The sequence below is a fragment of the Notothenia coriiceps genome, unplaced genomic scaffold (assembly GCF_000735185.1).
Source record: "Notothenia coriiceps isolate Sejong01 unplaced genomic scaffold, NC01 NC01_scaffold00037244, whole genome shotgun sequence".
NCBI classification, from domain to species: Eukaryota; Metazoa; Chordata; class Actinopteri; order Perciformes; family Nototheniidae; genus Notothenia; species Notothenia coriiceps.
Genome location: NW_011369945.1, coordinates 8,485,989 through 8,513,477, shown reverse-complemented (window position 1 = coordinate 8,513,477; position 27,489 = coordinate 8,485,989). Strand labels below are relative to the sequence as shown.

The following is a 27,489-nucleotide window of genomic DNA, read 5'->3' as shown; positions in this document are numbered from 1 at the left end:
ATGAAGTGCCTGAACAACCGGGCCGACAGCCACCTGACCGGGCAGGTGGAGCTGGACAGCATGGGAAACGAAGCCTGGGTCAACCACGGCTACTGTGGCTCTCCTCCGGCCCTGCCTCGAGCTGTCAGCACCATCTACAACCCCCAACCCCTCTTCCAGGGCTCCATGGACAGCATGTACAAACTGGACACCCCAGGCCCATTCCCAGAGGACCCAACATCCACCGACCAAAGTCTGGTGAAGAAACCAAGAGGCTGCTGCTCTTTTATCAAAGGTAGGAACTCATTCAGTTTACTTCAGTATTTATTCTGTAATATGTACAGCTCAGCATGGATAGATGGATAGCACCAAAGATCTTGACAAAACCCTTTATCTTACAGGAAACTTTCTCTGGTTCTGGTTCTGTAAATTCAACTGATGTGATTTTAGTTACCTTACATTTTTGTGGACGATCTCGTTGGCTAGTCAATTTAGGCTTGATTTTTAACTGCAAAGCAACTTTATGTCAACACCGGATCAAAGTTATTTTGCATGAAAGGTCTTTAAAATAACTTGTTAAATCATGCAGTATCATAAGAAAATAAATCACTGTAACTTGTCCGTAGGCTTGTGGGGCACAACCTTGACTGAAAACACCTCAAACAACAGAGAACTGTTTGTCCGAACCACGCTACGGGAGTTAATGGTCTATCTGGTGTTTCTGGTGGATATATGTCTCTGTAAGTATTCTACTGTCCTACATTTTGCACTTTCAATGTGGATGTCAATCCTTTTGCAGTTGTGGTAGTCCAACAAGCATTTTCATTAAAGTCTTTGCATTAATATTAAAAATACCAGAAATTTGATATTCGAAGGAAAGTTGAGAAAATGCATTTAAACTTAGTTTGTGTTTACCTGGATTGAATACATAATAATAATAATAATAATAATAATAATAATAATACATGGGATTTGTATAGCTCTTTTCCTAATGCTCAACGCTTTACATAAAATCAGAACAGAAACAAGACAAAGAAAATATATATATCATGAAAATAGTTGAAATTACATCAAAATTAGTTCCAAATACAAACGGTTTGCTTTTCCTGCATGAATGGTCCATAATGTGCCTCAAACCCTTAATGCATCACAGTGTATTTCCATTAAGTGAATTGTGCATCAGAAATGCTTGTTGATCAATTGTTAAATGCTTGTCACGATGTTACTGCTTAGGGCACTTTGGACTGTTTATTTGATTTGCCATCAAAAGCTTCTCCCCTGCATTAATGCCTTCCACAAATGCCCACCCCACCCCTCTGCCTGAAAGCATTGTCCAGCTGAGCATTAGGAGTGAAAAGGACATGGGTACTGCTCCATTGCCGTTTAGCGATAAGAGCATTTTGCCTCATCTATTGTTGCTTTGTCTGGGCTAGATGTACACTGTTTGAAGAGGCTATTTCCATCAGGCCGGCATGTTCTCTCTGTAAACAAATGACGGCCTCTAATCTGGATCTGTTTGACCGCAGGGCCGTAAACACAGCAACAAGAACAAGTCTTCAATAAGGCCTTTCGTGTCTGCTTTTGAGTTGTCTTATCTTGGACTGTTGAATAGAGCCACATTTATAGCCGAGCCTGAGCAAAGCCAGATAGGAATCAAGGGCCGGCCCTTAACAATGTGCTTACGTTGTCTTTCAGTGACATACGGTATGACCAGCTCGAGCACCTATTACTACACTAAAGCCATGACGGACCTGTTTGTGAATACAGCCAGTGAGAGTGGAGTTAGGTTTCAGTCCATTAGCACCATGGCTGACTTCTGGACTGTGAGTTTTCCTTTAAATCCATTTCCATAATTATTACCAAAGTGAAAATTCAAAGAGAAATGACAATATGAAATGTCTTCTGTGTGCCTTTCAAACGCAATCCAATCACTCTTTGTATGAACAGTATTCCCAGGGCCCGTTGTTGGATGGCCTCTACTGGACCAAATGGTACAACAACCAGTCCTTGGACAGTGGAGACCAGTCGTTCATCTACTATGAGAACATGCTGCTAGGAGTCCCCAGAATGAGGCAGATCAAGATCATGAACAACTCCTGCAAGGTCCACAAAGACTTCAGTGATGAGATATTTGGCTGTTTCGATGTTTACATCGACAAGAAGGAGGATGACCTTAACTTCGGACTCATCAACGGCACCGCGTGAGATGCTAACCGTTTTCTTTACAGGATTACTTTGGGTCTCCAGTGAGATTTGAGAACTACAGCAATCTTTTCTTCTCCCTCTACAGGTGGACCTACCACACAGAGAAAGAAATCAAAGGTTCTTCCCACTGGGGCTTGCTGACCACATACAGTGGAGCGGGATACTACCATGACTTGGGTCGCACCAAAGAGGAGAGCACCATCGTACTGCAGGAACTGGTGGACAACCTGTGGCTCGACCGAGGAACCAGAGCAGCCTTTGTTGACTTCTCCACTTACAACGCAAACATCAACATGTTCTGTGTCATCAGGTAAAGAGCAACGTTGACCCTCTCAATTTGACCCATTAGTTTATACCCATGCATTGATTGACTAAAGTTTTATCCACTTCTTTTAGGTTGGTTGTTGAATTTCCTGCGACTGGTGGTGCAATCCCTTCCTACCAGATAAGGACCGTGAAGCTAATTCGCTACATCACCAACTGGGACTTCTTCATCCTCGGCTGCGAGATGGTCTTCTGTTTATTCATCCTCTACTACATTGTAGAGGAGATTATTGAGTTGCGAATACACAAGTTCTCCTATTTTAATAGCATCTGGAACATTTTGGATATTGTTGTCATAATGGTAAGAAAATGCCATTTTTATTTCGTTCGAACAAGTCCTTTTGGTCTCAAAGAATAACAGTTATTTTCCTTCTTAGCTCGCCATCGTTGCCGTTATATTCAATATTTTCCGTACCATAAAAGTGGACAACCTGCTCGGCAAACTGCTAGAAGAACCCGGTATCTACGCTGATTTTGAATTTCTGGCCTTCTGGCAAATGCAGTACAACAACATGAATGCAGTGAACTTGTTCTTTGCATGGATCAAGGTAAAGTATTGAAATATTTCACTCTAACACATAGTTAAGGAAAATTATCTGGCACCATTCCAAATACTGTGTGATGTCATCTTTAGGTTTTCAAGTACATCAGTTTTAACAAGACCATGACTCAGCTGTCCTCCACACTGGGTCGCTGTGCTAAGGACATCTTGGGCTTCGCCATCATGTTCTTCATCGTGTTCTTCGCCTACGCTCAACTTGGATATTTGCTCTTTGGGACAGAGGTTGAATCTTTCAGCACCTTCGTCAAGTGCATGTAAGAGATGTTTGAAGTGGATCAGCAGGAAATATTTAAAATAGAATGACTGATCATACAATTATTTCTTACATTTTTTGTAGATTCACACAGTTCAGGATCATTCTTGGAGACTTTGATTACAATGCCATCGACCGTGCAAACAGAGTTCTAGGGCCGATCTACTTTGTCACCTATGTGTTCTTTGTTTTCTTTGTTCTACTGGTAAGTCGTTTTGTTACATGAGATGATTGATTTAAAAAGATAAAGATGATCTTCTCCTAATCTCTTATATTTTCGTTTTTCAGAACATGTTTCTGGCCATCATAAACGACACATATTCTGAAGTGAAGGGGGAGCTGTCATCGCAAAAAGATGAGCTCCAGATTACAGACATCATCAAACAGGTAAACACAATGAGACTCATGTTCAAAATGGGAGAGGTTTTCCACAGGTAACAAACAATATGCTTTTTATTTGTGTTTCAGAGCTATATGAAGACATTTACAAAGTTGAAACTTAAAAAAGAGAAGATATCAGATGTTCAGAAGGCGATACGCTCTGGATCTGGAGAAATTGAATTCAAAGACTTCAGAGAAACTCTGAAAGAGTAAGTGATCAAATATCAAAAAGAACAGTGAGTTAACTTCAGTGTTAAACGTAACCCTCACCGCTCTGATGATCTCGCAGGTTGGGACATGCTGATCATGAAATTTCTGCGGCCTTCTCACGGTTTGACCACGATGGGAACCAAATTCTAGACAAGGACGAACAAAAGAGGATGACAATCGAGCTGGAGGAAAAGAGGGTTTGTGTGAAAGTCTACAGAGTTTTAACTTATTTCAATAAAAGACACAATTATAAGAATGAGTTCATGATAGTGCTACCCATTTATTTGTCAGGATGCTCTTAGCGCTGAACTCAACAATCTTGGGATAAATTACCAGAAAGATGTACTGGAGAAGCCTCCTGTAACATCCAACGACCAGAAGAACCACTCCAGTCCTACCTCTGTGGATCAGGAAGAGTTTCTAAGGTTTAAACAGTTTTTACATTTATGAAATGTCTTCAATTTTCGAAATGTCTCTACAATGGATTTTAACCAATAACTAAATAACATTTCTCTTACCATGAAAGACTGGGAAGACAGGTTCTCCAGCTTGAAAGCTCTGTGGCGGGTATCACATCCAGGATGGAGCTAATTATGGAGAAACTGGGATTACAAGAGAAAGCTAAAGGGAACGAAATGAAACTGACTGTAAGGAAATACGTCATTAAGTTGTTCTTAAACCTTGTTGTATGCATCTAATGCTTTATTTAAAAGATATTAGGGTGCATCAGTTCATGGATGTCTATACTTTTCTTACTTCATAGATATTTTGTTCTTCAGAAAATTGGATTAGACTTTCTCTGTTTTGTTGTTATGAATTTAACATTTTCAACTTTTGTTTACCCCCATCCAGAGTGATGACACGGCCTCGGATGGGAGCGTCCTGGTTTGTGTGGACAGAGAGACGAAGGCTAAGACGTCATCGAGGAGACTGGGGGTTCCCCCTAAATCCACATTCAACTCTAAAATATGAGCAAATAGCTTGATACAGAATAATGGGTTTGCATGGAAGTCAGCTGAGATGTGAGGATGAAAGAATCACACGCCAACGTATTTTGCATCACAACTTTCCAATGTTCAAAGTCAGTTAAAGTCACAATCTCAAAGATCTGTTTTCCTGTTTTTTGGCGATAAGTGGAAGTAGCAGGTGTTTTTTGGATCTTTATTACAGATCTCTATAGGGTAAACGTTGACAATATATTTGACACTCTGCTCCAGTTACTCATTTCATGGAAATATGTAAATACTGTATAAAAACAATTTTGAAATTCCTTGCTTACGAGGTTACTCCCCTAGAGTGAATATAATAAACTGGTTCAGGTTGAAGCTCAGATATGTAGAAAACTACAATGTATGTTTTAGATGAGACATGGATGTACTTCTACGTAACATTGTGTAATATACATTATTTTAACAGTAGGTTAGAAAAGTTGTGTAATATAATCTGATATTATGCAGGGGTTGTACCGCCTAACATTAGACTAAGTGACGCTTGCTTTGCTTTAGTCATTTCATGTTTATCAATGTTCAAGTTCTATGACAGTTGCTCAAAAGCTTTCGACTTCGTTCAGTTAAGTGAGATGTATAGCTATAATAAATAATGTTTCATGTTTATATGGAATTCATTCTCCAATAATAACCCTATTTTTGTCCAACTCCTAGGCTGACGACAAATTATGCTGTAATTTAGCAAAACACAAGTTCATGGGCCCATATGAGTAAACCATTGCCAATTCAGGCAATGTGTGTGTCCCCCCCATCCCCCTTTAAACTCTAAACATCTCTGATAAAGGCCCTCTTTGGCCCAAAAATACAAAACATATTTCCATTAAATACATAGAATGAACCCAATGGAAAACATATTTAAAAAAATGAATCATTCATGTTCAATACACCCAAAATATCTGCCAATAAAAAGGTAAAAAAAAGAAAGGGCAAATGTTTTGATGCCGCCTCGTTTATGTAACATTGAGAAAGTACAAACGTATGCTTTGCTTTCAGAATGCTGGTGTAACATACAATTTATTAGTGTCCAATAAATGTAGAAAAAAAAACCCAGGTTCAAATGTTTCCTTTATTTAAAGTCACTTATTGAGTTTTCCTTTTTAAAATGGAAAATTGATTTCATCCTTTATTATTAAACATCACCTCTATTGTTCAACGTATATGTATTATTGTCATAAAACCAAATTGCTATTACATTCAATATTTGAAGCAACAAATGAATTACAAGTCGTAAGCGTGCAGTCTAAGCTGAAACATCACCGGCTTCCTGCTACAAAATGGCACACAAACTTAAAAATGGGGGAATCTACAATGGAAAATGATTTTGGTTTGCAATGGAGCCTCTGCCAATGATGTAATTTGAATTTACTGACACACCAATTAAGGCTTATTCACAAATCATATTGCTGCAATTGTATGATGACATTTCTACCTACAGTATGTACATTGTTTCGTAAGTTTCATGAAGGTTCGTTATCAATGTTTATATTTACACCCTCAGCCAACATGACCCCTGTTTAGTTACACAAAAAATCCCCAAGGTCTAATAAACAAAAAGGGAGAGTGAGCTCACAAGGAGTGTGATATACTGTACAGAATGGCACATACGCAAACAAAAGCCAAATGGCAGGACGTCTTTGTGTAATCCTTGTCGCAATAGATTTTTTTTAAATACTGCTAATGTTCAGCAAACACTGAGGAAATTTAGAGGACTCAGAAAGATATCCGTTGCTCTGACAAGTCGTTTAGGAAACCTTCAAATTCATGAAATAAAACATCCCATTTCATAGTTAGTCTAAAACATTGGACAATTCGTCTTGACATTGACTAAAGAACAATATTTTGATGTAAAACATGATGCAGTTTTCGTCATTAGGGGCTGGTCTAAGGTTGTTTGCAAAAACTCCCAGCTGATAGAAAGAAATGACTATAAATTAACTGAGGTCCTCAACAGGAAGGAAGAACATATTCAAGATTTAATATCTCTCCAGGAAACCAGCCCCCAGATTCAGCACACAGTTAGTTAGCTTTACAAAGATTGGGGGTTAAGCTGATTTTACAATATTTTCTCTATATAGTGAGCACGTGCTGTAGCCTTTACTTCGAGACACGGGATTACAAATGAGGCTAAAACCCATCAAAAGTCTGTAAAGAACATGCTGATCACTCCGATATAAAACATGAAAAAACATAATTTTTTTTGCTTTTAGAGATGTGTATGTAACATTTGTTTTTGTACACAAAATGCACCCAATAGATACCATGTCCCGCTTAAATCTCAAGTTTCTTTACGTATAATGGAAAGGTAGACTTCCGTTCCAGGGCCTCTATTCACAAAGCTTTTTTCATATTTATCTAAAACAAGCACCACATTTCTATCCAAAGCAGGTTGGTTCATTTTTGTGGGTACGGTCAGTTTGTCGTCATGTTGACCCGCCTAATCTGTACCAAAAACATTTTTGACAAACTGACATAAATCACAAAAATAAACTGCAAAGCTTGAGTGGAATTTTGTACACCGTTGTATAGAATGACAGACCAATGCCCCAAGTTTGACGATAGAGTAAACATATTGACGTGTTTGTAACAAACACTAAAATATTAAAAAGCATATTGGCAAACAGAAATCTGATATTGCCATAGTTTGATAACTCAATATTAATATTACAAAGTTTGAGGTTTCTAAGGCTTGTTATCCTCGTCATGTTCCAGTGAGCAGCTGGAGTAATATGATGGCTTTTAGTAAGTGTACTTTTAACCCTAAAATAACATGTGTATGTTATACATTTTGAGTTATGGAAGGGTTACAATTGTTTTTTAAGGGGCCAAACACTTGTGTCCTTTAATGTTTATTTTCACAAATGCAGTTGTTGTATTTAGCTCTAATTCAGGAACCCCAGTGGACTTTGAATTTGTAATAATCAACAAATAAACATTTAAAAATTTGAAATGGAAACCGACAATTTACACACAATTCTTAAACTGGTTGTTAGGGAGCAACTCGTGTCTACAAAGGCTTTGTGAATATGGCCCCTGCCCTTCTTCTCCTACAGCAGGTGTTCAGATAGAAAGAGTGCCGTGTGGTTTTAAAAAGGGTTGACAACATCCTCTTGGTACTACACTTATGTTGGGGCCAGCTCACTGCGTTTGGTAGCCAGCCATGCTGAAGTTGGCCAGGTTGGACATGACCTGTCCGGGGGGGGCTGCGGCCTGGGCCGACTGAGACCCAAAGCCCTCCACCCAGGCTGGGGACTGAGACTGCCTGCAAAGAGCCCACAAAAATCCAGTTAGTATGACTGTGGTGACTGAATACTGATCAGATCAACTCTGTGTGGTGAAATGAATCAGAAATAAATCAAATATCTACTTTTGACTCTACTAAGAAATGCTGGTCAAGTCACCCCCCCATCGCTAATTGAGGCACTTAATGACAGAGGTGAAGACAAACAACTTCTATCTTTGATCTTTATGAACACAATTTAAAACCAGCCAGACTAATGTTGCCATGTTACTCCTATCATTCTGCGTTGCTATAGAAACACACTGACACCGTCCAGGTGTTTGTTTGTTAGTGCAAACACAGGAAAAAGAATATAAAAGCTTGTGAATTATGTCTTTAGAGTCCACTACATAGGTAAGTCTTCTGGCTGTGACCATGTCGTCACATACTGTTTATGAATGAATTGAATACACACTAAAACTTACTCTACTCCAAATCCTTGCTGGTTCCACGTCTGGCCGTACACACTGTAGGAGGGAACTTGCCAGCCATTGGTCACATACTGCCCGTACTGCTGCTGCTGCTGCTGCTGCTGCTGCTGCTGCTGCTGCTGCTGCTGCTGCTGTTGTTGTTGTTGTTGTTGTTGCTGTTGTTGTTGTTGTGGCTGTTGCTGTGGTTGCTGCTGTGGATTCGCATAGACTTGATTCCACTGCCCCCACTGACCGTACTCAACCTGAGTGGAGACGGAGAGCTAAAGAGTGAAAACATGCCTTGATCGCAAATTAGAGGACTGCAGCCGACAAAAGTGGCTCCAGTGTAATCCTATAGGGCAATAGCGCACTGTCAACGTAGTTCTACCTCCATTAACAATGTTTTTGCCACAGACAGGCCTTGGTTTTTATCATAAGTGTCTGACACTATGATCAAAAAGGATCCTACAGAGAAATAAAACCTTTTTCTTTACTTTTTTCTTCCATCCTGTTTGTTTCTTAAGTCATTCAGACACAAAAGGCTCCATCTCAAAAGAATACCCTGGTGATCCTTCAAATCTCCCATTAGATATAACTACTATGCTCAAGAAGGAAATAATACAACAAATACTGCAAGGCCAAAAATGTAATATAACATTTTTAGTCTGTTCATTTTTTTTTTCATTTTGCAAATCACATTTCTGTTTCCATTTCTGGGTTGAGGCTATGTCCCCCATGGTTTAGGGGTAAAAACGCCCTCCACCAACCTCTAAGAGATATTTGCTGCACTTCCTTCTTCCTACCCATCAACTGTTTTCCTGTCATCAAATGCCCATTAAATACAAATCGTATCAGTTTTATATCAATGACATTTTCACTACCTGAGGTGGAGTTTTTGCCATATCAGGAGATTCTTTCCCCCAGAAGCACTTCACTATGTGTCCTTCAATGGCTGTGCCGTTCACTGAAACAATGGCATGGGCAGCACTGTCATGGGTGGAAAACCTTGAAAAAAAGAACAGCAGAGCAAATTTGTCAAACAGGATCTCTTTAAGATTATTAAAACGTAAAGTAAAGACAAACATAAAAGGAAAAGGGCTATTAACACTGAGTCATCGCCTGAACGGCCTGTCATTGAGTCAGTGTTGACATCTAGAGGCCAAATGGTGCAACAGACTGACCTGATGAAGGAGTACCCTTTCTCTGGGAACACTCTGATCTCCATTATTTGACCAAACAGGGAGAAGGTCTGACGCATCAGGTGTTCTGAACGAATCAAACAGTGTTATGTTAGTCCTCAGGCTATTTGAGTGTATGATAAGTAATAACTGGAGCGTGACTAAGGGCTGTGGTGATGCATCTTTATAGAAAATGACACTTGCCTGATAGTCCCAACTGGATCCCTCCACAGTACACGGTGCAGTTCTGTGGACTGGATTGAGACACGACGTCATCGAACCTCAGCTGCTTTGAGCCATCTGAAATAAAAACAAACAACACTCATGAAGGGAGGATCCTAACTTTATACACAAAGTTTACCGTTAAAACCCACATCTGTTAGCTACAATTGTTGCTTATAATCAAATGGGATGTATTATAGCTCAAAATAGAGCCTGGTATGGTAACATGTGTTTCTCTTATCCGGTGTGCTCTGGGCAGAAGTGCACTGGGCATACTGCCAGACTTGCGCCAGATAAACTAATGTGAATGATTAAAAGGGAAAAGGAGCGAGGAGGGGTCAGCCTCACAGTCTGAACAGCAAATCCACTTTTATGTCTGCTTGGATATGTCCGTGATTGTCTTTAACAATATTAAGGAAGTAGTTCAATTGCTCACTATGCTTGAAAGCCATTATGTTAGTGGGCCTCCATGTGGAAACCTCTAGAGATGTGACTCGGGGAATAAAAACAGAATAGGGAACTATATCGAGAGGATGACTCTGCAGGAATGAAAGACACTGTGAGAATCTCTTGGAGTATAACAGCATCTGGTTGGATGTGGATAATGACTAAGGAAAAAAGTGGAGTTGGGACACTGGGCAAGAATATGATCCATGTAACGCATTGTAAAGGTTATTGCAATTTCAAGTTCAATTTAGCCTAATTTCTTTATTGCATTTATTAAAAAATAAATGAATACATGAAACAGTCCTCTTTAATTATGGTTTGCATAATTGGCTTTTTGGGAAAAATGCAATAAAATGTAAACGTGTAAAAAAACAAAACACAAAAAGATTTCCCTACAATCGTGATGGTTCAGTTGGACTAGAATCTGCACGGCAACATGTACTGGCCCACTAAGTGAAACCCTGTGTGGGTGTGCAGTGCTATGCAGGGACTCACTGTCCTGGACACTCTTCGGAGCCGGTGGTTTGCGCGTTGCCCAGTTGGTCCTGATTTGGCGGCCTCCGAGCCACTGCCCCCCCATGTTATGGATGGCATTCTCTGCATCCTATGAATGGAAATCAAAATGAGTTACCTCTCTGGATAATCATGAATCTCTAAGTGTATCTGAACCGTAAATCAGTTCTTAAAATATACATAACAGTTTGTATTTAAGTAATATTGAAACTGGTGATGGTTAAGAAGGAACTATGTAATGTTAGATGATACAAGGAGTTGTGGCTTTGATAACTGATGTTCGAATGACTGTAAATGCAGTAAAGTAGGATAATAAACAGAAAATAGAAATAACCTTCAGTCTGTGTTCTTGCACTGGAGCCTTACCAGTTTGTTGTAGAAGGACACAAATCCATACCCCTTTGATTTGCCTGTCGTCATGTCCTTTACAACACGGGCATCCCTGGAGGGAAACGTAAAAAAACAAAAACACTTCAGTACACTCTCCGCTTTAAACACTTAAAACTAAAAAGGAACCACGCATAACACACTGAACTGAATCCTCTGCTCTGTCCTACATTCATTTAATTAGCTATCCTGACCCTGTGCTGAGCACTGACTCGCAATATAAACTCAAAGCAACAATAAAACAAGCACAAAAACATGCAGTCTAGAGTAGTTTTTAAATATTTTCAGATGTAAAATGGAAGTACTGGAGCACCACTTCTTGTTCAATGTTTCTCATCTCAATTCACAAAAAGGAACCAGATTATATAGATTACCATGCATTCTTAAAATTGGACCTTGGTGCTCTTCCTACAAATAGAAATATATAGAAAATAGCAAAAGAGAGTAAAAGGAATTAAACGGCATACATGGCCTGTTAACAGATTTCTTTTTTTCCCTGGTCATTTCTTTATCACCAATATGGAGTTTGGGGAGCTGCAAATTTCGAAAAATTGACATTTTCAGAAATGTTGGAAGAGGTTCATTGCACTACAAAAACAACACTATGAAAATGAGACAATTTAAACATAGATTAGGAAGAAAACATAGAGTATTGGGTTGTGTTAATCTAGGATAGATTATGTTAATACATAGCATCTACAAATAAAGACAAATGGAAGGAATGGAATAAATAGAGAAAAAAAACTACATCTGAGTCTCCAGAGTGCACAGTTCCTTGCTGTTAGCCTTCAAGCTCCTGTCCAATCCTATGAGCATTTCTGTAAAATAACCAAAGGGCTATTACTTCAATGAGACCCACAACTAGAAGCTGATCAGGTTCATACACACAGCTTACTTTATGCTGACAAATGATTTACTTACCATACCCTAAATACGCAGAGTTAAGCAAGAGTAGGCTACATTTTGGCACTTAAGTCTACAAGTGAGTCACTGAAATAAAGCAGTTCATAATTGACAGGAAATACATTCAATAACGATAAACTTAGCAAAACATATGATAGCAAGAGTTGGTTTATGGGATAATGGTCCATCATTAACTTTGTTTAAATGCATGGATGCCGTGAATTTGACAGAATTTAAAAATCAAGATTAAACAAAAATGAATTGGTCCTCCCGAACCTTCTAAAGTGTTAGACGTTACTTCTCATTACTGGTCACAAGAGATACATTGGGCACTTCCTCTTTGTGTTCATTTGCTAATCCCAGATTACATCCAGAGTAAAGCATAACAATCCCAAAACCAGCTCATCGATTTGTCTACCTGACAATTACAACAACAAAAAGTGTTATTATAATTAGGTATTTGCAGGGCTAGGCAAATATGAGTAGCATCAATGCTCCATCCGTAGTCAAGGCCTGTGTTGTGCAAGCTTTTGTTTCCCCATTTACAGTTTGAGTCCCTTTCTCAATATGATCGCTCATGTCTCCTTTGGTACATTTAATTTGAATTTACTTAATCTTATTATTTTGGGTAGGGCCCTTTATGTATGTTGGATATCTAGCAGTGGAGAGATAATAGGAGAAGAGGGGAGAAAGAGGGGGCGATGACATGCATGGATGTGGCCGACCATGTGGTCCCTTTACCAGGGTGCATCAAGTTTCATACAATATCAAACCATTGTTTTTATTCCAATATAATGAAATGATATGAGATCAGAAAGAGCTAGTAGGAACCAAAACCTTTGTGATATCAGCTGTGTGGAGCAGAGTATAGGGCTGCTCAATTAAATCGTATTTTAAATCGCGATTACGAAAACAACGTAATCGAAATAAAATGATTCTTTTTTTCCTTCATATTATTACTTTTAAATAAAAAAATTTTAAAATCAGTTGAATTATACTTAAATTTCAGGGTAATCAACTGTTAAAAACATACTGTTCAAATTATTTTTCTCCAATAAATGGATGTTTTCAAAGTCAATGAATAATCGCATTTAATAATCGCAATTACAATAATTGACTCAAACAATCGAGATTATGATTTTTGCCATAGTCGAGCAGCCCTACAACACAATGCATGATACTTTTAATATGATCAGATTTATAATTAAGACAATACATATTGTATGCATGTTAACAGGATAATAGACAGACAGTTGTTTCAGAGCACAAATGTAGAGAATTATTGATATAATAAAGCATCTTAATATTGGTAAACTTTAGAAAAATGTTTGCATTAAAATTATTTTATTGGGCGTAAAATAAATAAATAATAAAAACTTACGAGATTTTCCCAAAAGGTATAAAGGCAGCCTTGACATCATCGGTGGTGATCTCTGGGCTCAAATCACCCACAAATACATGGAAGTGATCTAGATGAAGAAAATGATACAAACAAAGATAAGAAACCATTTAATACTCCCTGTTCAACTTACTTTCAGCAGATTAGAAACATAATTGATGAACACTTACTGGAAGTGTCTTTCTTTTGGCTACTTGGAGTAGTGGCCCAGTTTACTTTGACCTCCTGTAAGCAAAGAGTTCATAGAGTCTGAGAAATGTTCAACAACACACTCAAATCATAACCAGAATTCAGAAACCGTTGTGTGTTGATTTCAATTGTAGACCAAAATAATTGTCTTACCTTTCCCAATATCTTCCTCCCATTCATGGCTGCAAGGGCTGCAGCAGCATCTCTGTGTTCATAGAACTCCACAAAGCAATAGGGATCATTGCTTGTATGCTGCAAAAGACAGATAAAACACAAACGTTCAAAATGTGGGTAGTAGAACAACTAGGATAGAGCAGCTGCATCTTAAATCAATGTCTATTTGTATTGTATTCAACAGCGGTGGATTTGTACTATTGGTTAAAGTATAAATTGTTGACGTGGCTACCCTCCAAATGTAAATGTCATGAGAAGGAGACATCAAAAGTAAAAGACATGCATGACGGTAAACAACCATGGCTGCTTACCTCTGTGATCATTTTACAGCTTTTGCAAGGCCCGATCTGGGTGAAGAGCTGCAGAATCAAAATCTCTGTTACATCCTTGGAGAGGTTTCCCACATACCTGGAGGGAAAAGAGTGGTTTCATGTAATGAACGCTGGTCATGGTTACAGTTGAACGATTATCCAGGAAACACTGAGGTGGTACAGACTGTAATGCGTAGATATTCTAGGAGCACGTCGCTTATTTCGAGTATTTACGTTACCTTGGTATGGTGAGTTACTAATATGACGTTATAACATTAACGTTAGCTTGACTTTCAAGATGGCCCAACGTTAGTTAAGGCTAGCGTCAACTTCACCGCGGTTGACGTACAGATTAAAAACACATTCGAAATGCGTAATGTCTGCATGTTATCTTATGTAAGCGTACTTGGCGTTAGTAAAGCGTTACATGTGTGTATTGTATGGTGGTATTTGCCAGGGTTGTAAAGTCAGCGGGTAACGTTAGCTAATTTAGCCACCGGTTCCCGACCGTGGCGAAGCTAACGCTACCGTGAGACATCTAAAGATACTTACAGGGTTTTGGGGTAGCTGTCGTCGTCCATTGCCAAAGCCGACAACAAACGTTAACCGAGTGATGTGTATGATGTTAACGATCTAGTAACAACAACTAGCTAACTAGCTTAGCAGCTAGCTAACCGGGCGCCAGGGTATACGTCACGCTGGGAGTCCAGATAGCGAGCGTGCGTGGGCGGGTGCGTGTGCCTGAAGAGCCCCGGTGAGGTCAGGGTGAGTTAACGAGAAGCTACCATTCTTACAGTTTTAACAGTGTAAATCATAAACCCCGTAATACAAATAATTTGTTTAAGTGATTGGTTTATAATTCAATACAAACGCTCAAACAGATTACACATTCACTACCTTATTTATCACATTTAGCAACGACTTGAGGTGATTTTTAAGACTTTTATTTTGAAGTGGAAAGGTTGTGCTTGTTTTATCCACCGGTGTTCGACGGTTCATGGCAGTTTCTCGAACCTTGGGGATCTTTACGGATCTGTGGACACATTCATGTTTGATTCCGATATTCTGTCTTATAGCAGTATGATTCCAAATATGTATTTTGTATTGTTTTTTTACTTGAACAATAATTGCAGTAACTGAAAGTTAGAAGGAAACATTAATTACTGTATTCCCAAACGTTTTATTTTTATATTAGCACTAGGGGGCGCCAGAGACAGCTACTTTTACACTGAGTTGCTGACAGATGCTGTTATCTCGAATTGTTTTTTAATGAAAAGGGAAACAAGTAAGATTTCTCCTGTGCCATTATTCTATCAAATCTCCATCAAGAATACTGAGAGTGTTTCTGCAGTCCCTATTCACATCAAGTCGTAAATGTTCCAATTTCTGTTGAGCAATACGTAATTCCTTAATCCCCTTAACCACCAAGGACAGGTGGTGGTTAGCAGGTGAATATAGGCTTTTCAGTGATGCCCCTTGGTGCTATAACATAACATATTTAAAAAAAACATGTCACAAAGTATTCTGGCAACATGAACCTCATCTCTGAATGAAGAATCTGATAATATTGTTTTAATTTGATTCATCACTGTATAATTGAGTGCAATGACTAAATGCATTAACTATTGTGTCACAATCTGCTACTTCTCACTATATAATAAAGTATACAAATAATATTCCTTTTGAGAAATGCTTATTGAGTGTTGTTAATATATAATCACCTTTTATAGTACTTGGCTCCAATGGCTATGTTATATAGGTTTTGTTTTGGACAATTTGAACACCTTTGTCAGGTATCCAAATCAATATTATACCACTGCTATCTCTGCATCTTTGAAAAACCATGTAATGATTTCAGACAGTCTCCAGCCAAGGCAGTATGAGTTTTTTGACATTTACAAATATTTCTCGTCTGAGGCTGAATGGAGTGTTGTGAATTAAGAAAGATTTGTCAATGGGGGTGTCACAGTGCCCACACTGTCACACACCACACAGTTAACTATTGCATAACAAATTCAGAGTTCCCTTGGACAGGATGTATCATGTATGCCTGTTGTTATTAAGAATCTCGGGATTCCCTTGACTAATACACAGAAAGTTGTTCTCAAGCGGGGGTTTAGGGACGCACAGGGGTCCATGTTTGGGTGTTCAAAGGTGTATGGTGATGGTTTCCAGAGGGGGAAGGAGTACTCAGAACTTGCACTAAAGTAAAAGTAGAAGTACCAGAATGTAGGAATACTAAAAAAATACTATAAAAGTCCTGCAATCAAAAATGTTACTCAAGTAAAAGTACAACAGTGTAGCATCAACATATTAGAAAGTAGGCCTACCAAAAGTAAAAGTATTCAGAATGCAGATTGGCCCTTTTCAGAATAATATTATAATATCATTTAATATAATTATTGATCTGTTTAAGAGTTAATCTGTGTTTTTAATATGTCTGTTTTCAAAGCATTCGCTGGAGCAGTGACTATAAATCTCGTTGTATTCTGTACAATGACAATAAAAGCTTTTGAATTGAATTTGAATTGTTATCAAAGCAAATGTGTAGTTTTAAATACTTTGTATACTGCAGGGTATCTTGTGAATTTGCAGGTGTAACTAAAGTCTTATTTAAGTGTTGATTATATTTCAAATAATTAATTCAAAACGAAAAAAAGTATTAAATAATTGAAGTGAAGTAAAAGTACATGATTAACCTCTGATTTGTAGTGGGGTAGAAGTAGCAAAAAATGTAAATCTTCAAGTAAAGTACAAGTCCCTCAAATTGTACTTAAGTACAGTACTTGAGTAGATGTAGGTTACTTTACACCACTCATGGTTTCCCCTCCAACTGGAGAAAATATGACCGTTATATGAAGAGAGCACTTTCTACACAGCTGCAGTGAAAATCCTGCGGCTTTCTGGGAAATGAAATGCACAACAGAGGTTTAATACGAGCCTATGTTAGGGGGTTTGCGACATAACAGCTTTGGGAACCCGTGCCACAGTGATCCAGCGCTGGCCGCCCCCGACATTAACCCGGCTATTTCGAGAAACTTCCAGCCCACTTTCCCACGTCACTTCAAGGAATCTTTAAAGCGTCCGTCGCCTGCATAACATGTTTCAGTACTCGACAGCCAGCAATATGAACGGCATGAAGACACAGTCACCGACACTGACAATGGCCAACAATGACAGCGACCCTCTCCCTCTCGGCTGGGAAGTCAAAATTGACCCTCAGACTGGATGGCCCTTCTTTGTGGATCACCATAACCGCACGACCACCTGGAATGACCCGCGACACGACACGAAGAAGGTAACGGAGCGGCGTGATAAAGTTTGTCAGTGTTAGCGGCTAGCGGCGGTACAACTCTTTATTTCTCCGTCGAGCTTGGTCGGTTCTAGCAGGTGTTATGAATTGGTATGCTGTTAAAGACGTACTACATCACTGTTGTATTAATCTTGTTGACGGTAGGCCTTGTTGGGAACCGTCACCTCCCCCTCACAGACAGCTCAGACGCCTATTATAACGGGTGATCAACCCCGTTATGTTCCAGTGTCATGATCTAACTCTATTATTACTCGATGACTCACCATGCAGTATGTAGTAGACTACCTATGATGAGCTTTCGGTATTTCAATGTCGCTTCTTTCATGGTGAAAAACACAGCGACGTCCAGCTCAAATTAAACTTTTTGCCTTACAAGGATTGAGGCTGGTCCCGTTTACTTTGGCCTGTTTGGAGTATAACTGTATGATAGACGCTGCCCGCATATCATGTTCTGCTGGATTTATTACATGTTATGAAAACATACAGGTCTACGGAGAAACCCCAGTTGGCTGAAGTTAACCTCGCAGGCTGCCAGTTGTTAATCTTTCGTCTCACAGACAGACACCGTTGTCCAAAGTTAGTGTCCCAAAGAATCTGCTGGAAAGACACAGCTGTCAGGGGATAAAATTGGTGCAACGGTGCTGGCAGTGTGAAGTGTCCCATACAGAAATGGCAGAGGGCAAAGGGTCGTTAACAGCTACTTCATAACTTTATTTTCGAGCGAAAATGCTACTGGATTACATATAAATGCAGTTTTCTGTTATGGAGGCTTCATTACTTGGAGTTAGTGGGTAGATCATTACAATTTTTTTGGGATATAACATTGACAGCTTGCTGAAGCTCTGAAGCTGACTTGTTGCTCCATGGCTGTCATTAGCAGGTGTCATGTTACTTGGTACAAAAAAAACAATTCAAAAATAGTTTTTTTGGATGAAAATTAAAATTTTCCCTGTTCATTTGAATTGTTTGAAATCCTGGCCAGTATGGATAGTATAATTATTTCCTAATTATTGAGATATAATGCTGTGATTGATTTCCTGTTTTTATAATTGTTTCATTAGTAGGTCCCCAATAAGGAGTCACTTTCAGTGTGATTATTAGTTGTGCATGCACACATGTATTCTCAGATGTATGTTCTTTTTTATATGATTAGACTAGAACAGCTGCTTGTAGAAGAAGTTTGCCAAATGGGGAAAAAAACCGTTTTTCAGCATAATATTATGTAAACACAATTCAATTATTTGACTCTTTTATAGGGGAAAGTGGTCAAACAGTGTAGAAAAACCGTTCCCGCTCTGTGTATGGCATAATTATAATTAACTAATAATATGTTAGTTTAAAGGTTTTGCCAAAAATATTGTGTGCCAGGTGAAAGATATCACTGTGCTTGTGGAGCAACATATCACACAGAAACACAGATTTTCTGAATGGGAATGAACCTTATTCCATGTTAATCAGAAGTTTATTTCATTTATGAAATACTCAAAGAAGTGATACATTTAGCATCCCCCTGTGGAAGTTTCACATTTGAACCTATAACCTCTGCAGTTATCTCAGGACTGAGAGAACTTTCCTATTAAAAATACTTACGTTGTTTGTATTAACTTACATGTTTGTTTAGCTGGACATATTTAGATAGTAATGTTGAATTTATGAAGGTTCATTTGTAAAGGATACATAGAGGAAATGTATGTTACTTATTTTCCTCAACATTAAGCAAAGATTGCTTGGTTAAACAAAAAATAATCTTGCGTTTTGTTAGTTTGTATGACTTTTTATTGCTTAAAATAAGAAAATCATCTTCTAACATATTTGATGACTTTGATTAAGGGATTATAATGTCAACCAAGTACGTATTGTTTACAGGGGTGATTTCTAAACTTTTTTTGCGGTTAAATTATTTCTTTTGTTTAATCTAAGCATGTCTTATTTAGTGGCTTTCCTTATTGCTCTATCATGTTATTGTTATTTAAAATAAATTCATTCTTGATATTATAGATATATAATAACTAGCAATTAAATCCATATTCTATTTGCTCAATTTCAGGTCAGGGAAGTGTCATCAAATGGTCCCAACATACCACCAGAACCCAGCCCTCAGGAGACTCAGAAAACCTTTGTGAGGGAGATGAAGCACCCCATTTTGCGCCCAGGTTACGTCCCTATCCCTGTCTTCCATGACGGCGCAGAACTGAAGCAGCAGCAGCATCCATGTTATTCCTACATCCAGCCAACTATTGCACAGAATATCCGGTCGGACGGGCGGACACCTTCCCCGACGCCGGGGCTCCACTGCAGGCCCAGATCACCCCTACATGGATCTACAGATAGCTGCTCCCCTGAGCCTGGAAAGGCCAGCTCGCCTGTTTCACAAACAGCAGAGGTAGGATTTGAGTACACATGCTGCAAAACCATATTTTGTTTGTGTAAAATAAATCAGCAAATACTGAATTTTTGTTTCAATTCCCAATATTCTTAAGGTTTACACTGCCCCACATCACCAACCCTCACGCCCCAGCAGCACTGGTTTTCAAGCAGGTTACATCCCCATCCGTGTGATCCATGAGGGTGGAGGAAGTCAAACACCAACACAGGCTCAGTTAAATCCCTCCGTCTACTCTCAGCGCATCCCCTACCCAGAGCACCACCAGCCCCTCCATCGCCATCAGACCGACGAATGGCCCGGCTACTCTGCGGCAATGCAGCCTCCCCGGGAGAGAGCTTCTCCGATCCAACATCGAGATGCTACTTCTATTCACCTCCAACCTCATATTAGATGCCAGTCACCTATTATAACGCAGGTGATGGGAGAGAGACCGCAGGTAATTATTATTTGTGTGTGTTTACACTGAGATTTATCTTGATTTTAACGTCAGTATGTGTTGACCTAAATTGTGATGTCATCTTTTTAAACTTCTAAGGCTCAGCAGCATGTCCTCACTAGAGACCCGCCCCAGAAAATGGAGCAGGAACAACACACCGCTCAGCAGAAACCCGAGAACAAGCAGCTCCCCCACCCATCGCACACAGAAGTTGACTTCCAAAAGCCTCAACAACCTCAACAGTTCCAACAGCCTCCACCTCCGCAACCTCAAAAGTTCCAACAGCCTCCACCCCCGCAACCTCAACAGTTCCAACAGCCTCCACCCCCGCAACCTCAACAGTTCCAACAGCCTCCATCTCTGCAACCTCAACAGTTTCAGCAACCTCAACAGTTTCAGCAACCTCAGCAGTATCAGCAACCTCAGCAGTATCAGCAGGCACAACCTCAATCCCCACAGCCTCAGTATCCTGAACAGTTCCCGCAGCCGCAGCAACAGTTCCCGCAGCCGCAGCAACAGTTCCCGCAGCCGCAGCAACAGTTCCCGCAGCCGCAGCAACAGTTCCAGCAGCCGCAGCAACAGTTCCCGCAGCCGCAGCAACAGTTCCAACAGCCGCAGCAACAGTTCCCGCAGCCGCAGAAAGTGGAGCAACCACAACAACATACTGCAGATATCACAGTACAAATACCTCCCAAACCCGAGGCCGAGGACACAACAGTTGTTCCCCCAGAGGTCCCACCTGTGAAGGTTGAGGCTGAACATGCTGCTCAGAGCCCAGTGCATCCAGGTTTGGCTAAAGTACAGCAGATTGTTGCAAGGGTTGCTAAACTGGAGCAGGATGTGAAATGTTTTGAGGGAAAGAAGAATGGTAAGAAATACTTGTTACTGGAGGAGCTGCTGACCAAAGAGCTCTTAGCACTGGACTCTGTTGACCCAGAAGGTCGCGTAGACATACGGCAGGTGAGGCGGGATGGAGTCCGGCGTGTTCAGAACATACTGGAAGCACTGGAGCAGCTGGAAGAGCGGCCATCTAGGGAAATGGCGATGGAGGGAGAGAACCAGATGCAGAAAGGAGAGCCCAGAATGATCTCCAAGGAGAATGTAGAGCTGGCAAAGGAGATCTCATAATGACTTCACACTTCACACTGAAGAGGAGAGCAGGATGACCTGCTGTATATTTGATAGTGAACAAGTCTGTTTCGGCTATCTCTACTCCTCTTCTTTCTACAGCATTTGTTGAAGTTGCATGCATTGATTAACAGTGTTGGTATTTCCTGCCATTCAGCACATAATTGATGGTAGCTCAGTGCAATCATGTTTTCAAGCCGATGTTGTTGCCTTCTATGTTGTGCCAATGTCTTCATAATAAGACAGCTGTCATGGTCAAGGTGTTGTCAGGAATGTCTAGTCAAATTTAAGTTGAAATACACTGAACAAAAATATAAACGCAACACTTTTGTTTTTGCTCCCATTTTTCATGAGATGAACTCAAAGATCTAAAACATTTTCTATAAACACAAAATAACCATTTCTCTCAAATATTGTTCACAAATCGGAAAAAATCTGTGATAGTGAGCACTTCTCCTTTGCCGAGATAATCCATCCCACCTCACAGGTGTGGCATATCAAGATGCTGATTAGACAGCATGATTATTGCACAGGTGTGCCTTAGGCTGGCCACAAGAAAAGGCCACTCTGAAACGTGCAGTTTTGCTTTATTGGGGGGGTCTGGGGGGGTCCGAAAACCAGTCAGGTTTGACCCATAACATGTCACCCATTGAGCATGTTTGGGATGCTCTGGATCGGCGTATACGACAGCGTGTTCCAGTTCCTGCCAATATCCAGCAACTTCGCACAGCCATTGAAGAGGAGTGGACCAACATTCCACAGGCCACAATCAACAACCTGATCAACTCTATGCGAAGGAGATGGGTGACATGTTAGGGTTAGGGTTGGGTTTAACCCTAGGGTTTTCGGACCCCCCCAGACCCCCCCAATAAAGCAAAACTGCACGTTTCAGAGTGGCCTTTTATTGTGGCCAGCCTAAGGCACACCTGTGCAATAATCATGCTGTCTAATCAGCATCTTGATATGCCACACCTGTGAGGTGGGATGGATTATCTCGGCAAAGGAGAAGTGCTCACTATCACAGATTTTTTCCGATTTGTGAACAATATTTGAGAGAATGGTTATTTTGTGTTATAGAAAATGTTTTAGATCTTTGAGTTCATCTCATGAAAAATGGGAGCAAAAACAAAAGTGTTGCGTTTATATTTTTTTTCAGTGTAAGAGGCCTTTATCAATAAATGGAAGAAGAGTTTAAGTATTTTCTTAAGAAGTGTTATGTGTGGCTGCCTTTTGTCTTGATCATATATTGTATGCAGCTTTTCTTAATCCAGTCAGAAAATCGGTTAGTACACAAGTGCAAACATTGGGCTTTAAAGCAGAGCTCAGTCAACAGAAAAAAGCATTTCCCCCCTTTATAGCCACATGGTCGTGTTGGAGCTGCTTTGTCACAGAGCACAGTGAATATGTTTATTAGATGCTGCTTTTTGGCGCATTACTGATTTTGCCGTCTTTGCACTTTGCCATCATTGAAATGTATCATGCTGAAAGATCATGGGCACTTCATTTGAAATATACAAGTTACACAGGTTTTGATTGATGTGTTTGAGTGTTTGTATGTGCATTGGTTTACTTGTTATTTCCTTATATAGTATTTTGGTACATTTATGAATGTGTAAGGACAAATTGAGGTCAGATGTGGACCTTACTTGAGATGTCGGACAATCAGCACCTGGAGGAATCATAGTTTAAGATTATCAGAATGTATAACCACCACAGCCACAATCTGTAATAACGCTGACACAACCCTTCAACATGTCAACTGTGAGAAAGTGCCCGGTTCTTAAAAAGATGAAGCAAGGAAATTCCAATCTGTAATTTAAAAAGGTTCAAAAATATTCTTAAGATCTCACTAATCAGTTGTGTCCTAATTTGTCACTTTGATAATCATAAGCCATCTGTAAGGTAGGGTCTCTGCCGAACCCACCCTAACAAAATGATAGATTGTGGTATAGTGTTTGTTATTCACTGTTTATGAATAGCAGACTGATGCATTGTTGAAAGCAAATCACGTTGGTATGTTTGAAAATAAAATTTATTTGACAAGGATTTTGACTAATATTTGGGTTCCCACAGATTCTGCAACATTACTCACTGGCTATATAATCCATTATTTAAATGGTATTGTTGTGCTACCTTTGGATTTAAAGACGTGTCCTGAAACAGCATTCAGCTGGCTTAGTTTTCAATAGTAAGATTAATGTCTCTGTCTGAGATCAGCTGCTCCTTTCCTTTTCCCTCAGAGCCCAGCTGAGTCATAACAGAACATTTTTGCCGCCTTCTTCCTAATCGGGTGTGGACAGCTAAAATGTCTGGTATGTTTTGTGCTTTTATGTAACATCAAAATAGGCACATTATTCCTTTTTTGTTTTGCACTTAATCCCACTCATTCAACTGGGATAAGCCCGCTGTCTCTAAAAAAAAGTAGCTGAAGCTATGATGTTTTGCCATCTCTGAAAAAGAGTATCAACATTTTTTTACTTGAAGGCAAATGCCGGGTAAAAGCTACATTCCTAGTTATATCACATTTATTTTTAATTATAAGACAAATAAAGCCAATCAAAAGTTACATTCTTATTTTCACTTTCTTCAGAATGAGGAGTCCAATTATCAACATAATTGTGTTTTCAAGATATAACATCATATAATGAGTAAAACATATAATTAACAATTACTGCATTCATTTAAATTATGTAATAGTTTAGTATATTAAAATATTTTAATTTTTGTATGTAGGCCTACGGTACCTGTGCCCTTTTGATGACGGGACAGATCACGTGTTATTGTTTAGAGCAGGAAACTGTCGGTTACATCTTGAACTGCACACAGCAGCTGGGACTCCTCACTCATTGATGTGTCTTTGCTTTTACTCTTCCCAGCATGACAGCGGGAAGGGCTGCTTCCAAAGTGGAAAGGGAATTTTATTAGCATTATGCTTATAAGGGAAATAAACACATTCGATAAGCATCCAGCTGCTGCCGCTAGCTCGCTAGGTGGCTAGCTCCCGTAGCTCACCAGCCTGAGGGGGACGAGCTAACCGTGGCTAGCCAGTCGCTCTCTGGCTAGCTACAGTCAACCTCCAGGACGTGGAAGTTCTTTATTACCAGTACCTGGCTGCGAAGACAGATAGTTATCTGTGTTTGTGGCACATAAAGGGACAACATGGAGCTGTTCCAAGCCAAAGACGACTACATTCTCCAGAGCGGGGACCGTGCTCTGTGGTGCAGCCGAAAAGACGGGACCATGACGGTCAGACCTGGTATGTACTGATGACATCTTTCTGTACTGCAGCCGGCCATTTACCTGACACTAAAACTCCACTTTATGAATATTAGAGTAAAGTAATGTCATATACTTCTTATCCTGTATGATAGGTGAGTCTAAAACACCTCATTGGGTTAGTCTCATCTCCTGATCGTTATTGGCACTCACTAATCTGTGATATAAACGTTATCATTAGATTGGTAAATGTATCCAGCTGCGTCAAACATAACAATTCGATTTTTTTTCAGAGATAAGATAGATATGCGCCGTTTCTAAGTCTTGAAACCATCGTCTAAGCTTTCATTCCCGGAGTGGCAACACCCCAAATTTCAAAGTTCTTGCTCTGCTCCTTATCTTCAATTCTTCTCCTGACCAAACAGACATAGTACAGGGCTGTAAGGAGGGCAAGATAACCTCATTTGAGCTTTCATATGATATACTTGATTCATGATAGCTTAGCCAATGTACTATTCTAATCTGGTGTATTATCAGAAAACTATTATGTCATTCTAATGTTTCAAGTAGTGCGAACTATACAGGTACAGGCATGTTAAGTGTGTGAAGCAGCTCCTGGCATTACACAATAGCAGTGTTGGGCAAGTTACTTCCAAAATGTAATATATTACATATTACTTATTACTCTCTTTTGAAAGTAATAAGTTACATTACAATATTACTGTCTCTGAAATGTAATGAGTTACACTACTTTAGTTACTTTCACCAAAATAACCGCAAAACAATGGCTAGGTATTTTAAATGCTAAAATGTAGTTATTGTTCATCCAGTGAAGGGTAATGTGGTATAGCATAACAACTGTAGGTCCTTAAGGCTACTAACAACTTCTATTGCACGGCTTAATTGAATACGGCTTAATTGAATACTCGATTCTGATTGTAAATTCTTAACATGTGACACGTTGTTAATACAGCAGTGCAGGCCACTGTCAAGGACTATAATGAAGATTTCTAAGGAGGATCAAGAAAGAGAAAGGAAAAGAGGTTAAAAGACGGAGCGCTGGACGTCAGATAAATCACCAGAAGAAGGCAGAGAGGAAGTAAACCATAACAGGACACGGAATGGGCTCTGTAGTTTGTTTAGTATATGGCCATGTACAGGCCCGGTTCCAGAACAAAATGACTCAGGGTGCATCTGAGATTACAGGGGGCGCAGCAGTAGTAGGTTTACATGAGCAATAGTGGCCGGCAACAGCAATGAAAAATAGCATTGATGGTCCCCAATGAACAGATTATGGCATTTGTTATGTTTTGAAACCAAGCAAGTGAGAACATTTCAAGTGAGTTAAAAGTGCAATCCTGAAATATTTCATATAGTCCAAAGTGGGCTATGGCAAAGAAAAGCACAAAAGCTTCAAAACTGTACTGATAAAACAGACGAGAACATATTGTAAATCAAGGCAAATATTATTTGAAGCTCCATCTTGGAGCTCATGGTTTTTAATGGCAAACATTGAAAAGCAAAAGTATTATTAAAACCATGTACTACATCATCACCTTGGTCCCATCATATACTCTGGGAAGAGAATATTTACTTTGCTTGAAAACTGGTGCAACATCAGCTCGTTGATAAGCTTGGGATATGAGATATTTTTGGAGCCATTCGTGGTGAAGGCATCTGTGCTATTGTATGCATTATTTTTGACCCAACATTTCTATAGGCATGTCAGAATATGGTACTATTTTCACATGAATATTCTAGCCATTGTCTATTTTTATACCACAAGCTGCAAAATGACCGCCTTACCCCACTGTACAGGCGGGTAGTTGTTTAGATATACCTGGGCACCTGCGGGCCGCAGAGGGGCGGCGTAGTTTTGGGCGACGAAGACTGCTGCTCCGGGGGCGAGGCCGGCGAGTCAGGCGGGACTCGGGAGTAAGCTAGTGTCCACAACGGAGGGTAACGTGATGTCCCCATCTGACCCGTTGCTACTAGGCTTGTTTGAGACAAGCGAGACCTGTGCAGACCTACACAATTGCGATCAACGTCTTGCTAGTGCGTTGCATGATGGTTAGTCATTTTGTCCGACTTGCCCACATGAGACGTTGAAATTTCGCGGGACAAAGACGCCCGCAGACTTGAGAGCGAGGCGCGGCGAGGTGGCGCAGTTCCTCTCCACGGGCTGCGGAAGCGAAATGCTTGATGGGAAACGACTCATTGGTATCTCGAGCTGAGCGCTCATTGGTGGTTTTTACCCCGCGCTGCTGATGAAACTCTCCAATTGGCTCGGCAAAAGTTTGTTGTTGTTTTGTGTCAGTTTTACGCCGCCCCTTCCATTAACATTTTTCATCATTGTTCCTCAATGTTTATCATCATGACATTAATATCTACATATTTGAAACTATACTTGCACTGCTTACCGTTTTCATACTTTATATATCTTAGCATATTCATACCTGACTTCCTGTTTACCTCTCTGAGGGGATGATCAGCTGACTTCCTGTTTATCTCTCTGAGGGGGATGATCAGCTGACTTCCTGTTTACCTCTCTGAGGGGGATGATCAGCTGACTTCCTGTTTACCTCTCTGAGGGGGATGATCAGCTGACTTCCTGTTTACCTCTCTGAGGGGGATGATCAGCTGACACAGGTCTTCTTCTCTGCTGTTGAAACAGATGTA

General features: G+C 39.9%; 4 protein-coding genes across 5 annotated transcripts in view; 3 read left to right on the top strand and 1 right to left on the bottom strand.

Moving 5' to 3' along the window:
* pkd2l1 (polycystic kidney disease 2-like 1) lies at positions 1–4,886 on the top strand. Its single transcript, XM_010794224.1, has 15 exons — positions 1–274; positions 606–719; positions 1,675–1,802; positions 1,927–2,180; positions 2,270–2,494; positions 2,581–2,809; positions 2,886–3,056; positions 3,143–3,324; positions 3,408–3,528; positions 3,612–3,710; positions 3,792–3,913; positions 3,994–4,111; positions 4,206–4,339; positions 4,441–4,561; positions 4,767–4,886. Exons 1-15 carry the CDS (start codon positions 1–3, stop codon positions 4,884–4,886), a joined length of 2,412 nt encoding a protein of 803 aa, XP_010792526.1.
* A 1,082-nt stretch (positions 4,887–5,968) lies between these two features.
* tial1 (TIA1 cytotoxic granule-associated RNA binding protein-like 1) lies at positions 5,969–15,081 on the bottom strand. The gene is made up of 12 exons (XM_010793436.1): positions 14,884–15,081; positions 14,332–14,428; positions 14,000–14,098; positions 13,828–13,882; positions 13,640–13,727; positions 11,335–11,410; positions 10,951–11,059; positions 9,991–10,086; positions 9,790–9,874; positions 9,490–9,613; positions 8,624–8,871; positions 5,969–8,180 (listed from the first exon to the last, which is right to left on the bottom strand). The coding sequence occupies exons 1-12, from the start codon at positions 14,910–14,912 to the stop codon at positions 8,057–8,059; spliced, it is 1,230 nt and encodes a 409-aa protein (XP_010791738.1). The 5' UTR covers positions 14,913–15,081; the 3' UTR covers positions 5,969–8,056.
* Positions 15,082–17,348: 2,267 nt separating this feature from the next.
* Positions 17,349–21,963, top strand: bag3 (BCL2 associated athanogene 3). Its single transcript, XM_010793434.1, has 4 exons — positions 17,349–17,629; positions 19,692–20,027; positions 20,125–20,466; positions 20,566–21,963. The coding sequence occupies exons 1-4, from the start codon at positions 17,432–17,434 to the stop codon at positions 21,592–21,594; spliced, it is 1,905 nt and encodes a 634-aa protein (XP_010791736.1). The 5' UTR covers positions 17,349–17,431; the 3' UTR covers positions 21,595–21,963.
* A 2,435-nt stretch (positions 21,964–24,398) lies between these two features.
* inpp5f (inositol polyphosphate-5-phosphatase F) overlaps positions 24,399–27,489 on the top strand; it is a 22,724-nt gene continuing 19,633 nt past the window's right edge. For both annotated transcript variants that reach the window (XM_010793433.1, XM_010793432.1), the window contains exon 1: positions 24,399–24,850. In XM_010793433.1, coding sequence (XP_010791735.1) covers positions 24,754–24,850 — 97 coding nt within the window. In that variant the 5' untranslated portion in view covers positions 24,399–24,753. The remainder of the gene's footprint in view (positions 24,851–27,489) is intronic.

What these genes read in the sequence shown, in the direction of transcription:
- pkd2l1 (XM_010794224.1), top strand. Translation starts at nt 1, where the DNA reads ATGAAGTGCCTGAACAACCGGGCCGACAGCCACCTGACCGGGCAGGTG. An exon ending in TCTGGTGGATATATGTCTCT is followed by an intron (nt 720 to 1,674) that starts GTAAGTATTCTA and finishes GTTGTCTTTCAG; the next exon opens with TGACATACGGTATGACCAGC. An exon ending in TTGTTTTCTTTGTTCTACTG is followed by an intron (nt 3,529 to 3,611) that starts GTAAGTCGTTTT and finishes TTCGTTTTTCAG; the next exon opens with AACATGTTTCTGGCCATCAT.
- tial1 (XM_010793436.1), bottom strand. Translation starts at nt 14,912, where the DNA reads ATGGACGACGACAGCTACCCCAAAACCCT. An exon ending in GCTGTAAAATGATCACAGAG is followed by an intron (nt 14,099 to 14,331) that starts GTAAGCAGCCAT and finishes TGTCTTTTGCAG; the next exon opens with CATACAAGCAATGATCCCTA. An exon ending in GGAGGAAGATATTGGGAAAG is followed by an intron (nt 13,883 to 13,999) that starts GTAAGACAATTA and finishes CTTTGCTTACAG; the next exon opens with GAGGTCAAAGTAAACTGGGC.
- bag3 (XM_010793434.1), top strand. Translation starts at nt 17,432, where the DNA reads ATGTTTCAGTACTCGACAGCCAGCAATATGAACGGCATGAAGACACAG. An exon ending in CGCGACACGACACGAAGAAG is followed by an intron (nt 17,630 to 19,691) that starts GTAACGGAGCGG and finishes GCTCAATTTCAG; the next exon opens with GTCAGGGAAGTGTCATCAAA. An exon ending in TGATGGGAGAGAGACCGCAG is followed by an intron (nt 20,467 to 20,565) that starts GTAATTATTATT and finishes TAAACTTCTAAG; the next exon opens with GCTCAGCAGCATGTCCTCAC.